This window comes from Apostichopus japonicus, chromosome 16, assembly GCF_037975245.1.
Source record: "Apostichopus japonicus isolate 1M-3 chromosome 16, ASM3797524v1, whole genome shotgun sequence".
Taxonomy (NCBI): domain Eukaryota; kingdom Metazoa; phylum Echinodermata; class Holothuroidea; order Aspidochirotida; family Stichopodidae; genus Apostichopus; species Apostichopus japonicus.
Genome location: NC_092576.1, coordinates 20,174,003 through 20,188,511, shown reverse-complemented (window position 1 = coordinate 20,188,511; position 14,509 = coordinate 20,174,003). Strand labels below are relative to the sequence as shown.

At 40.0% G+C, this 14,509-nt stretch overlaps 2 protein-coding genes across 2 annotated transcripts in view; both read left to right on the top strand.

Moving 5' to 3' along the window:
- The window catches only part of LOC139982776 (uncharacterized), a 38,459-nt gene extending 36,617 nt beyond the window's left edge, over positions 1-1,842 (top strand). Inside the window, exon 24 of the mRNA XM_071995867.1 lies at positions 370-1,842. Within this exon, the coding sequence (XP_071851968.1) occupies positions 370-444 (75 nt within the window). The 3' untranslated portion in view covers positions 445-1,842. The remainder of the gene's footprint in view (positions 1-369) is intronic.
- Positions 1,843-6,234: 4,392 nt separating this feature from the next.
- LOC139982777 (uncharacterized) overlaps positions 6,235-14,509 on the top strand; it is a 48,560-nt gene continuing 40,285 nt past the window's right edge. Inside the window, exons 1-2 of the mRNA XM_071995868.1 lie at positions 6,235-6,367; positions 7,035-7,139. Of these exons, the coding sequence (XP_071851969.1) occupies positions 7,064-7,139 (76 nt within the window). The 5' untranslated portion in view covers positions 6,235-6,367; positions 7,035-7,063. The remainder of the gene's footprint in view (positions 6,368-7,034; positions 7,140-14,509) is intronic.

The window sequence follows — 14,509 nt, the reverse complement described above, 5'->3', positions numbered from 1 at the left end:
ATATATAAGTTACATGTTCCCCAACTAGTTTATGGTTGTTGGTTAAATGGAATTATATGAATTAACAAAACGTTGGGTAAACCCATTAGCCAACTGCAGTTGAGAAAGTATTATTTTTTAAACGTTCTGCCTAACTTTTAATAGTGCACGCAGTAACTGCTTTGCGTCAATGCAAAATTCGTAATTACTTCTTTCCCCATTAAATCAACAGTTTCCGAGATCACTGTATTACAGAATCGGTCATTGATCGTGAGAGCTTGGAACATGTATAGTCGTTACTATGTAGTTATCCCAGTTGTTCTTATTTTGTTTAGCATTTCAAACGTTTCATTTTAAAATGACACCTAGTATTTCATCCTTTTTTTTCAGGAGGATCACATGATGTGTCATCAACTTCTCAACTGCTACCTAACAGAAATGCAGGACTATGACGTGATTGTGTAATCTTAAGCTGATCAGAAACCCTCATAACATCGTCTTCATTATTACTAGCCAATTGTTAAAATCCTAGGTCTCCGAGAAACACTTCAGTAACAATCAAAACTCATGTTTTTACGTCAAATATATGATCAGTTTACCATTTTCTACCCATCGTTTTATAACATTATCGATATTAATCTTAAATATGCCTGTACATTGCATTAGTTATATGTTTTTATAACACTGAAGATTGTCTAAACAAATAGTTGCTGCATTCATTGATGGCAGTTTACATGACAATTCCATATGCTGTTATTGTTGCAAAGGAACTAAACGGCCATATAGCTTCATAAACTAAATACAGGATATCCGGTTATACTTCTCTTGGCAGCTTCTTTCAATTTATCTTTATTTACAAAGTAAATACAGTTAAAATATTTTAAAAGGTCACTCTCACATTAACAACCAACCATGGCTTTGGGTAGATCTGCTGTGTGCCAACTAAGTTCCAATATCACATTTTATGATATCGCAAGACATTTAATGCATTTTAATATCTTTTCATTAAGTTTTTCTTTTCATTTTATATCTGAAATATCTTACTCAATTCATTCGGTTTTCTGTATTAATATTGTGTGATTTCAACAGATATTCACGAACCCTTCGACAATTATATTACATTATACCTACATTCGAATGTGATTACGTTATTTGAAAAAAGAATATATAATAATGAGCAACAAGAAGCTAAGAAAGTATGATAAACTTCATTCAACACTTTATTTTCTTTGATAGACATTGTGTATCAGGGTTATTTCGCATGCCTCAACTGGTTGTATATATATATAATAGCGTGATGTATCAATATGAAATTATCAAGAACTGTATTTATGTGATGATATATAACAAGATAAAATTGTGGTTTCATACAATATTACATCGCTCAACTTGTTATTGCTCCAAATAATGTAGAAATTTATTCGTGTATTAATTGTTGTACACTAGGGAAGCCAGGGATGATGGTATTAATTACAAATCAGAGCTGCGGAAAATAATGTTGTCCCTTGTAGTTTCTGTTAATTATCATTCCTGTTAATTATCCTGCTAGGATCGAAAGGTCAGGCCTTCTTACTTTTACGGCAGTTGTTTTTGTCAGACGACATTTCTGAATAGGACAATGTGACTTAGTTGTCATTTCAATGTAACTATTACTAAGAACTAGTTCAAGCACTTCCTACTTTATTGCTTACGTATGGAACACGATTAAGCTACTTACAAGAGATGAACATCATACCTTCTCAAGAGAACCAGTCTTTCCATGCAATGTTCTATTGCTGTAACATGAATACATATATTGCGATCTGTGCGGTTTGATATGATATGTAACATTGCTAATAGCAACATAAATCCATGAATAATTACTGCAACATACGACAAAAGTAATCGTTTGTCTTATTTACTGTCACTGTTAATTGAGGGAGTTATTTAACACTGTACATAGAAGCAACACATTCTGAAAAAAATACTTTTTAATGGGAAGAGTATCGTCTAAATGAAATATTACAGGATGTGAATCAACACACGCTTGAATACAACACGGCTAAAATTGTGGACACAGAATCAGCTTTTCTTTGCATGAAACTAATTGGATGATCTCAGTAGTGCATCTAGTTAGATCAAATATGGTTCTGTCCAAGATGAGAGCCGCTCCCTGGTCTACGATAGGTCACATTTGGAAATAAGGCAAATTGAGATGGGGGTGTAGGCGGTTTTACACTATCTAACGCAACGCAGTGGCCAAGAACCTGAAGTATGTTTAAGGGAAGGCCCGAGGAACATGAAGTTATAGCATGCTCCTCATGGTGAAACATAATTGCACCTATTAGGTGAATTGAGTGTACTTTTAATAGTATGTAAGACTAGCGTAGGTTCTTATGACCGACTAGACCGGTTTCTTCTCTCAACTTTTATAGGAGTAGCTTCATCAGTAGTAAGCCTTTGAATATTTTATATTCGGCATGAGCGTCTCGTTCTCAAAATTCATCTATTTTCTGTGCACGAGTTTTTATGGACTCATAGTTCATCTATAAGAGCACCTAAAAGAGCTCCGTGTGAACCTTGAGAGTCAGCTGATTCTTCGCTAGTACGAACATTGAGTTAACAAGTAAATCTTTGAGATTTTGGGCCCTTTTGTAGGCAAGAATCGGTTCTTTTGGAAACAGTTTGGATAATTCCGCGGGTTGCGAAATTAAGTGCCAATGTTTCAAAAGTGCTTTTTTTCAAATGCGTAGTTTTAATATGGGGTGTATAGGTAAGCTTGAACACCAGTGGTGATTCCTTTTGTTTAGGATTGGTATAGGTAAGCTTGAACACCAGTGGTGGTTCCTTTTGTTTAGGATTGGTGTAGGTAAGCTTGAACACCAGTGGTGGTTCCTTTTGTTTAGGATTGGTATAGGTAAGCTTGAACACCAGTGGTGGTTCCTTTTGTTTAGGATTGGTATAGGTAAGCTTGAACACCAGTGGTGGTTCCTTTTGTTTAGGATTGGTATAGGTAAGCTTGATCACCAGTGATGGTTCCTTTTGTTTAGGATTGGTATAGGTAAGCTTGAACACCAGTGGTGGTTCCTTTTGTTTAGGATTGGTATAGGTAAGCTTGAACACCAGTGGTGGTTCCTTTTGTTTAGGATTGGTATATTGTTTAGGTCACATTTGGAAATAAGGCAAATCGAGCATCCTTACTTACACAATATTTAGAATCAACTAATTAGTGTACCATTTTTGCAGATGTCTCCTTAGTATTCATTTGTGGACATTAACAACTATTGCGAATTACAACACATGTGAAACCACAGTGAACGGTTAGCATATCACATCTTAAGAATAATATTCATCTCTAGTTGTCTGAAAGTGTCCCTAGAGTCTGTTTCTCTTCTCCTTCGTGTATCTTAATGTCGAGTTGATCTATGAAATGGTAACCCAAGGTTTTATTTCCTAGAAAAGAGAAGGGTGTGATGTAACATCTTGCAATCCGTGGTTAATGACAGTAATATTAACAGAAATCGGGAACTGAAACTTTGTTCCTATTGTTGCAATGAAACACATGGTATACGTTAAACATTATTAGTACTACTAAACTTGAAGAGAAAAGGGTAGTAAGACTGACTGACATTCATAAATGTATATGCATTTGCTCGATATGTCCGTGTGATAAAAACTGGATGACTGTGGAGTTCAATAAAACAAAAATATACCGTGTTTCTCTTCACCAACAAACTTTGGTATCAGAAACCTATTTTAATGTATGTAAGAATGAGGCTGGAAGAGGCAATTTACCAGACGTGTGAGTAGTTATGTGAAAGGTATGGCTTGAAGTTATGATAAAAAATACCTTACACGCGAAAGCTTATGAACTAGCTAGGCCTTCTTCAAAAGAAATTACCGGTACACTCAAAAAAATGAAGTGTTGAAAAGTAATCGATAAGTGTCATATCAAACACTTCAGCCTAACTCGTACAGGGACAACACCCGCCTTGCTAAGTTTACACTTTCCAAGTGTTGAAAATCTAACACCTCGCTGGTGTTGAATTTATCAACACTTGCGGGTGTCATTGTCACACCCAGTCCCCTAAATTTAGCTCTTCAAAGGTGTTTATTACTCAGTTGATGGGAGCGCTGAAGTAACACCACATGTCTGGCTATTCTTACACTTTTTGCGTGTTGAATATAGCCAACCCCTTACTGATGTTCAATTGACACTTGCAGGTGAAATTGCAAACCCCTATCCCATAAATATAACACTTATACACTAAAAAAAAGCGTTTTACACAGGTTAAGTAAAATTTTACTTAATTTTCATGTTAAATGAGAACACTAAAACATTTAAGTAAAAATTACTTAACTGCTGGTTTGTTAAGTTTTACATGTTTATTATGTAACGCGAATACAATACTGTTATGTAAAATTTTGCCAGAGAAGTTTACATAGCACCCGTTTAGTAAATATTTTATACAGGTTTTAGGTTAATTATTACCTAGTAATTAGGTAAGGAATATATGGATGCATGTTTGAATCGCTCACAGCAGAAAGGTACATTTAAGAGACAGCAAAAAGCAATGACCACCTAAACAATTCAGAATGTGCGATTTTCAGCAATTAAACACCCTACTACCTTCCTATTCCAGAGGTCCATATATTATATCCCATTAAATGTAAAATGAACAATTTAGGCTACAAAAGTATTGTCTTGTGGAATTAAGTCAACCTAAAAGTGCCAACATTTTCAATTGTTACAGTGCAGTTACTTGGTCTTTGTTGTTTGCGCATGCCTTTTGGTATTCCAGATTAAACACAAAGAAACAACTCTTCCCAAAGTCAATTTCAAATAAGCAACAACTTTAGAAAACTTTCATCAGACAATGTAGGCAACTTTTACAACCAATGCATCATGTTAAAAATGCTTAAAACAATGCTACTCCCATTGTATGCAATTGTGTAGATGACTATGAATTATAACAGCTAGATCACTTCCATAATAAAGCTAAATTATAGTTGGGCCTAGGGCTAAAAGTATCACCAATCCACATCAGCTTCGGCCTACTTGCTACAACTTACAAGCTAAAATGGCAATTAGTGGTAATTCCATATTACATTACATGAATATATGTTTATCCCTTATTAAACATAGTACCAGCGTAACTATAGGCCCATGCCCCATGCTATTTAAAATGCATTGCTTGAAGTAGCCTGTAAGTATACCCTACTAGTACTAGGGCTAGTACTACATAAAAAAAGTGATTCACAGGGTATACGAAGTTACAGTTAACGCACAAAGGAATAGAATGCACTAGGTTAAAATAATGGCCTAGACCAAAGTCCTCCGTCCGTCCTTAGGCAACTCCGTTTAATGTTTACTTTTATGTAGGCTACACGGATTCGTTGACAATTATGAGTTGACTATGACAAACAGCAGCTAGCCTATTATATTAACTTATTGTATGTCTTTAACGTTAGGTCTACGTAACGCAAGCGATTCAAATGCATTCGTCTACCCAACTTAGTCGTGGGTCTCTAAGCATTTCTCGTTCTTGTCACGTTCACTTACATAATATCAAAACATACCTTCGAATTTTTCAATCAATTCTTCCAGGTCCCAGTCTCCTATAACGTCATTTTCCATGCCATTGTAGCTCGTTATCGCACACTGAGTACGTAACGTTATGCGGCTTGCACGTATATATGGCCGTGGTTACTATAGTACATTTAGTAACGATAAATGTCGACAAACTGGTACAAGTATTGTTATGTACGGTAAATGGGTGTTCACGGTACTGTGGTACCGTTTAAACACTTAACTTGCACTAAGCATCCAGCTGACGGGAGGTTTGACCAATTGGAATGCTCAAACTGAAAGTACACTTTCTGCAGGTGTTAAAAAACCACGCTACATAAATTATTTAACCCTACTCAGGGTCAGAGTAACCCTTCAGGTGTAGGGTGAACGGTTACATCTGGAAAGTGTTCAAATTCAACACTCCATTTTTTTGCGTGTAGCATAGTAGTTAAAACAAATCTAAAGCAGTAGAAAACAGGGGCGGAGGAAAGAGGGGCGCCTGGGGGGAACGAACGTGCCCTTCCACCTTTATGAAAACCGTTTTAAGATATTTACCGTTTTGTACCGTCAGTATATCTCGATAAAGTGGTAATTTTGTATCGTTTCACAATGTGTGTTGTTGTTAATGTGGTGTCCTTTCTACTCCACCGTACACTGCCGATACGCCGCCACACAACATAAAAACACTTTGCAAATAAAATGCACTAACTTGTTGTGAAATTTACACAAAGACGTGCCGGGAAAGAGAGCAGAAGGCCATTAACGAGATTGTACTGACATTGTACTGAGAGGTTCTTAAACGATTGTTTACATGATAGTGACTGGTTTCTTGCAGAGGTAAGTAGTCTGCCTATTGTATGTGGTTCAGGCATCGGCCGGAGATGATTTTCAAACTTTTGATGGGCCTGGACAGTGTGGGCCGAATTGTTTGATATTATTTGTTCGGCGCAGTTAATGAATATTCACATATGAAACATTCATATTCTTTTCATGAGAAATTGGGATACAATATGTATAGTATGCTTATATGTGCACATTTATCCATATTTGAGTTTTCAGATGAAACAAATTTGACTTTTAGTATTATCGCTCTAATACGACCACATGAAACACATCACGTGTCTATAAAGAATTGTTCTCAGAGTGGTATCATATCATGTCCGCCATAAAAAGTAAAAAAAAACTGATTAACAAGTTACAATAGTAAACCTGCATACCTGAAGCTCTTAATTGTAAATGTTGTTGCCTTCAAGTGTTATTTGTGTTTTACGTTGAAATTCTGTGATTTTCACCTTCTGTTTTTGAAATTCTTGAAGCCAACTTTGAAATTTAAAAGATATCCTGATATAAATAATGTCAAGCAGTTAACGATACAATTTATCAGAAATGTTCTGTTTAGTGTAGGTAACATATATTGATAGTCACATGTACACAACATAGTTTTAATTAGGTTTATGATGGTCTATAATAAATAATATCTTTTCATTTTAATTTTACCTCTCAGGTTTTGCAAATGCATTGTATGAAGAAAAGATGACCTACAAAATACAGGTTATTGCTGTGACTACCTTACTGCTGTGGCAAACACTCCTAAGTGATGGACAAAACGGTAATATTATTGTTGCTTTCACCAGAGCCGACATTTTTGAAAACGTTAGTAGCAATGGTATGTCTATACCTGTAATACGAAATGTACTAAAGTGTAAAAGCAATAAATCTTCTAAGTTTGCAGTATCAAAACGTTGAGTTTAATGTAGCGATTCTGATCCTATCAAGACTTTTCAATAAGCTATGTTTGCTAGGTTGGGTAATGCACATGTTTTGTGTATGCAAAAATCATATTACAGTATGTGAGCTATTTAACTTACAACTCAATTCACCTCTTATTCTAAAAGAAAACCCAGGGCTAGAACCTTCTCTTCTGTGTTTTTTTTTTTGCAATTTGAAATGTTTTTCTTTGATTTTATCCTTTTCGTTCCCTTCTTCTCTTGTAGCTATATATGATCTCATGAATGTAATTTATACTGGGAAGAAAAAGTGTAACTTTCATCAGTAACTTTGTGTTGCTATGTTTTACAGAAATTCAATCCCTGAGATCATATAATAAGAGTGAGCTGTACAGTATTCAATCCCCTTGAAATTCAACATCCTGTTTCACAGTTTGTGTACCTTCATGGGACAGTTAGCTCACTGTACAGTTTCTACTGTACATGTACATGACACTTTCATCATTTCAACTATCTAGCATTGTACAGAGTACACCTTCATAATTAGTTCTGGACTTTGAACAATCCCTAGATGTTATCAAAACATATTTTTATTACATATATTTAACAAGTTCTGTCCTATGTATGCTAAGTGGAAGAACTTTGATCATTATAATTATTGTATTGTGTATAATTATTTCTTTAACCTTTAGCAATGCAAGGAATGCACTATAACCTTTACATAACGGGTCTTGTCTCAACTTTAAGAGGGAGCAAGTTTATGCTTTATAGAGACTACAGCATAATGCTAGCTTCATTATGCCTGTCTAAATCAAAGGTTAAAATCATATTGGTAATTTGAAACAATGCCTTTGTGAACAGATAAAGCTTTGAGACTGTGTACGATATGCTGCTGAAACAATGTGCAGCATTGTATTAATTGGTAACAACAGTGCTAGGCATTCTTTTGATCTTCCCTTTTGGAAAGATAAGAAAGAAAAAAAAATGTCGCAATTTATTCAATCTACTTTGCCTTTTCTATGTCTGCTGAAACTGAAGAATTGTACCAAATTCCTTAAGCTAGGAATGGAAGATAAGAAATGTTATTAAATGATTACTTAGGTACTAAATTAATTAACATATTTCTTAGACCATTAAAACCACTGATGTCAATCTATTTTATATATATATAGATAAGAAAGAAAAAATAATTAATTTATATATATATATATATATATATATATATATATATATATATACAATATGTATATTTAGTACTGCTTGATACAAGGTGACAAACGCCTTTAGTGGAATTAAGACCTTCCTTACCGGTTTCGAATCTATAGACATACAATCAGCGTCCATAGCCTAGTGATTAGGGTGTCCGCATATAAAGCGGGAAGCCCGGGTTCGAATCCCGGTGGAGGCTGGAAGTTAGCTGTTCACTGTTCTGGATTTTCCAACTCACTACGATTTCAAGGAGTCCAAGGAACTTGTTGAGCTCTGTAAAATATCAAATGTCATTTGATGTCAACAGAGATTCAGTTCTGTAAAACCTTGTAAAATTGATTCTGGAAGCTATTGAATTACTCTAATATTTGATATTTACGTCCACATTAGTGAGTACCAGAATACTTTTGCTTCTTGGAGGGTCAAACGTCATTTGTGATTATTAGAAGTCTGAAAACCTTGGAATACACAAACGTCGAAAGTGCAGCATGAATGAACTTGTTAGTTGATATGTAAGTCTTACTGCTACAATCTGGACCTCGCAGATAAATTGATGTGAGTAATGTTTAACGTGTTAAACTCTTGTATGCAGGGATAATGTTAAAGGTTCTCGAATCTAAAATGAGGCAAGGAATCACTATTCCGATTGGCTTTGTGGTTTGTAAGTTAGGCTGGTTTCCTAATGCGGTATTTGCAATATATGTTAACGATCTTTTCTTCTCGTTCTCCTTTTTTTTATTATGATTGTGTTACACGCTAAGTCTCACGTAAGTTCTTAGTAGGATGTGCGGTGAAATATGATTCAAGGAAGAAGGGACAAGGTAAGCAAAACGAGAGTCAAACACAAAGAATTACAATTGACACAGTATATTCTAAAGATTAAAGTATTTACAGATCGGAAAAAATACATATAAGATCAAATTTCAAAATAACAGTGTAAGTCGGAAATCCTATTCCTTATTCGGTAGCTAACCGTCACCGACGCATGCACCCTCTGTAAGTAAAGCTTCTCCTCGACGTGACGCACGCTCGCACCATCACTGATATTCCCTGTGCGATGGACGCACGCACCCTCTGTAAGTACAACTTCCTCCTGACGTGACGCACGCACGCACCCTCAGTGAGATTCCATGTGCGATGGACGCACGCACCCTCTGTAAATACAACTTCCTCCCGACGTGAAGCACGCACGCACCCTCCGTGAGATTCCCTGTGTGTTGGACGCACGCACCCTCAGTAAGTACAACTTCCTCCCGACGTGACGAACGCTCGCACCCTCAGTGAGATTCCCTGTGCGATGGACGCACGCACCCACTGTAAGTACTACTTCCTCCCGACGTGACGCACGAACGCACCCTCAGTGAGATTCCCTGTGCGATGGACGCACGCACCCTCTGTAAGTACAACTTCCTCCCGACGTGACGCACGCACGCACCCTCAGTGAGATTCCCTGTGTGTTGGACGCACGCGCTCTTAGTAAGTACAACTTCCTCCCGACGTTACGCACGCTCGCACCCTCAGTGAGATTCCCCGTGCCATGGACGCACGCACCGAAACTGACAGTCGCGTGCACACTTATATCACTGGTTGCTTCTTACTATTCCCAAAAGAGCTAGTGCTCTAAGGCCTATTTTAAGACAAGATGAAAGGATTTGTGGGCCCGGAGCCGCCCTGTACTTCTTCGTGCAGAGAATCCTACAATTATTTACGTCGAACAAGGGTATAATCTCTTCAGGTTGTGAGCTAACAGGGAAAACGGTTATCGTAACTTTCAACGTCTGCCTTTCCCACGGCTACCCATATATGAATTCCTTGTTTTCCGTAACATGTTTGTGTCTCTTCGCCTCGTCTTCGGCGGCTTTCAATTCTGGAAACGGAGAACTAATCTCCAACAGCTTCCGAAGTATAGAGCTGCAGCGTTGAACTGGTGGGGGGCTCTCCGCTCCTTCATCTTCCGCCGCCTCGCCCGTCAGGTTGGTGGTCTCATCCTCTTCCTGCTCCTCGTTGTGGTTATCTCTCCTGGATTGGCCCTGTTCGTCTCTCTCTCTGTGTGTTCTTGGCGTTCTTTGCCTTATTTGACTTTCCTCACTTGTCTCGCGATCGGTCCCTTTCTCTACCACCCTTATCTCTCAGCACACCCTCATCTGTCATCATCTGTTTCCTGTGCCTGTCATTACATGACTCCCGTCCTGGTTCCTTTCTGGGCTTAAATCCCACTCTCCAATCGTCTCACTGGTAACGTCTCGAGTGAGGCGCCTCATACACCCTCTCCTATGCCTGTCAACATCAGCTCGTCTCTCGCTTCGATATCGACCGCAGCTGTCACAGGTATACATCTTAAGCCCGTGTTGGTTGGTTGCATGCTCCCTCAACCTATCCATTGCCCGGAAGCGGGACTCATATTGGCTGCACTTGTACTCGATCTCACACAGTTCAGTCTTACCCATCTTGTCTGTGGAAAGAGAGAAAATGACAATGAGAAAGGCAAAACAGACTTTGTAATGGAGCACCAAGTGAAACCCCGCTCCCCCTCTACAGATTTAGCCTATCGGGGGGCTTTTTCTTCCGTACAGATCGACGATCGACTACCCCGACGCCCACCTTAACTGTCGACTTGGGGAGACTCTTGGGCTCTTCAGAACACGGCAAAGTGGGACCCTTTTTAACTCGTTTGAACCCATCAGAGGTAAACCCCACACCACTCCCGTCGGTTTTATTCTCTTCGTCAAACAAATTCTGCACCTTCCCAGTGAAATAATCCTCATTTACACTCGGCTCCTGTTCCATAGTAAGAACTGCCTCGACCCAATGTGGTGATTCCACGGTGAACCTCTTGAGCCGATTGAAATGAAACAACTTAACGGATCTGCCGGCCCCTAACTTAACTCTGTAGAGCACATCGTTCAGCCTTCTGATGACTACTCCTGGACCTTGCCATGGCTTATTAAGCCTTGACGTCTTTCCTTTTCCCACTGCTGGATTATGACCCATTACCAGATCACCGGGACGGTATATGTTTTCGCTTGCAAAACGATCAGCCTGACGCTTCTGTGTTTCACCCGCTGAGGCCAGGTTATCTCTGGCTTGTTTATACATTTCCTTTATCCTCGAACGCAGCTCCTCCAAGAACGTCGGATACTCCACACCCTCCTCCTCTTCCATTTCCGGTAAAATTATATCAAGCGGAGTCCGCACAGCCCTTCCAAACATTAGTTCTGTGGGAGAAAAGCCAGTCGATTCATGGACGGCAGTATCGTAGGCCAAGCTACGATTCGGCACTACAACAATGGAAAGCATTGTTTCTAGAGTTCTTTTGAATCTCTCCACCATTCCATCTGATTGCGGGTGGTACGGTGTGGTCCTGGTTTTGCGTATCCTGAGTAGTTTACATGTCTTCTGAAAAACCTTGGACTCAAATTGCCTCCCTTGGTCGGAATGAATCTCGTCAGGGATCCCAAATCTACAGATGAAACCCTCAATGAGGATTTTAGCTATCGTCACAGCTTCTTGGTTCGGGATTGCCGCCACTTCAACCCACTTTGAGAAATAGTCAGCTATCACCAAAATGTGTCTATTCCCCTTCGGTGTTATAAGCAATGGCCCCATGATATCGAATGCTACCCTTTGCAATGGTTCACCTGTTGCATATCTACGGAGCTTGGCTTTCTGCTTCGTCTTGGCACCTCTCCTCTGCTGGCATTTGGGGCAAATCTTACACCACTGATCTATATCTCGTGATTGCCCACTCCAGTAGAACTTCTTTCCTACTCGAGTAGAAGTCTTCATTGCCATGAAATGGCCAGACAAAGGATGTGAATGAGCCAACCCCCATATTTTCCTCCGCAACACTTCGGGCACTACAAATTGTAACCACACCTTGTCACCCCTCTGGGATTCAAACTTGCAATACAGTAGGTCGTTCTTTAACACCAAGCTTTCCCACTGCAGCCAGTATTGTTGTAGTGTTCTACTTTCACCAGAAACTTTGCTCCACAACGATTTCTTTAGGGTCTCTTTTCCTTGCAAAACTGGCAATATGTCCGGATCATCTCTTTGGTACTTTTTCAGGTCTTCAAGTGACCAGTGTAGCGGATGTAAAGTTTCCTCCTGCTCCACCTACCCTTCGACCACGACAAGCCTTTCTGTCGCTACAAATGTCAGCTCTCCTCTCTAGATCAGAGATTTCAGCACTCAAGCACTCCCTCTTTTCCAGCTTCTCGCTATTGGAACAGTCACAACAGGGTCTCCTTAACAGGCCGTCTGCATTATTGTGAACCCTCCCTGCACGATGTTCGATGGTAAATTCGTAAGAACCTAAAAACTCCAGCCATCGCGTTATTTGGCCTTCTGGTTGGCGAAAATTCATTAACCAGCGAAGCGCTCCATGATCAGTCCTAATCAGGAACTTCCGCCCGTACAGAAAGTGGTGAAACCACTTGGAGCCAGCAATAACAGCCAGAAGTTCTTTCCTAGTAACGCAGTAAGGCCTCTCTTGCTTAGACAGTGTCCTGCTGTAATACCCAATTACAACTTTATTTCCATCCTGGATTTGCGAAAGTACAGATCCAACCCCTTGGTCACTGGCATCTGTATCCAGTACGAACGGATCATCCTTGTTCGGGTAGCAGAGAACTGGAGCTGATGTAAGTCGCCTCTTTAGTTCTTTGAAGAATTCTTCACATTCGCTAGTCCACTTGAATTCTCTGCTGTTCTCTGTGAGTCTGTGTAGTGGTTTTGCAATGAAACTAAACCCACGTATGAACCGACGGTAATAACTACATAGGCCGATGAAGCTTCTAACCTCACGTACATTCACTGGTTTCTGCCATTCCGCTACAGCTCTTATCTTCTCAGGATCGGTGTGTTGCTCACAATGTGTCCAAGGAAGCTCACTTCCCTCTTTAGCAGGTGACAATTCTTCGGTGACAGCTTCAGTCCGGCTTGGCCTAGTCTACTGATAACGTCCTCTAAACGCTTAAGATGTTCCTCAAACGTCTTCCCGTGAACAATTACATCGTCCAGGTATACCGGACAGCTTTCTCACATCAGACCCCCTAATACTCGATCCATTAGGCGCTCGAAGGTAGCCGGGGCATTGTAGAGCCCAAAAAGCATGACTTTGAATTAGAATAGTCCTTGATGGGTCAAAAATGCTGTCTCCGCTCGGTCTAGAGGGTCCATTTTGATATGCCAGTACCCACTGGCCAGGTTTAGCGTGGAAAATCATGTCCCTCCTCCTAACAAGTCCAGAGTGTCGTTTATCCTTGGGATGGGATAGGAATCCTTCACAGTGACTTCGTTCAATTTCCTGTAATCCACACAGAACCATAGACTTCCGTCTTTCTTCCTTACCAACACGATTGGTGATGCCCACGGACTACACGAGGGCTCGATCACTCCACCAGAGAGCATTTCATTGATGTCCCCAGTGGCCTCTTCCTGTTTGTGAATTGGCAATCTTCTTTCAGCTTGTCTAATCGGTGGATGAATTCCCGTGTCTATGCGGTGCCTATCAACTTGCGTCCGTTCTATATTATGTGCCCCTTTGGCAAAAGCCCCTTGCCACCTGCACAACAGACTAGGAACTGATGCCTTCTGATTTTCGTCTAGGCCCTCCGTGCAATCAGCATACAGCTCCATAAGGTGTTTTGGTACCACGTCTGCCCCACCTGAGTCTCCTTGGACGACATGACCCTCGTCACCACTCACTGGAGCTACCTTCTGACGCCTTTAAACACACCAAACGTTGTATCCTTGTGCACTGTAACCGCCTGGTCATTCAGGTTTATCACTCTTACTGGAAGATTACCCTCCTCGATTTCCCATAGACACCTTGCCGCTAGAACACCCTTCTTATTCAAGAGCACTGGTGATGGTTCAATGATAGCCATTTCCCCTGGAGTCCTGGGTGGAAGTCTTTAACCCTGCCATTCACAACCGTCTCCGAGTATGGTGGAAAAAGCAGCGTCTCTGCTGCAACAATTCGACAAGACCCTCTCTGATGGATTGTTTCTTCCTTCGTGCGGTCCACCACATAACTGTC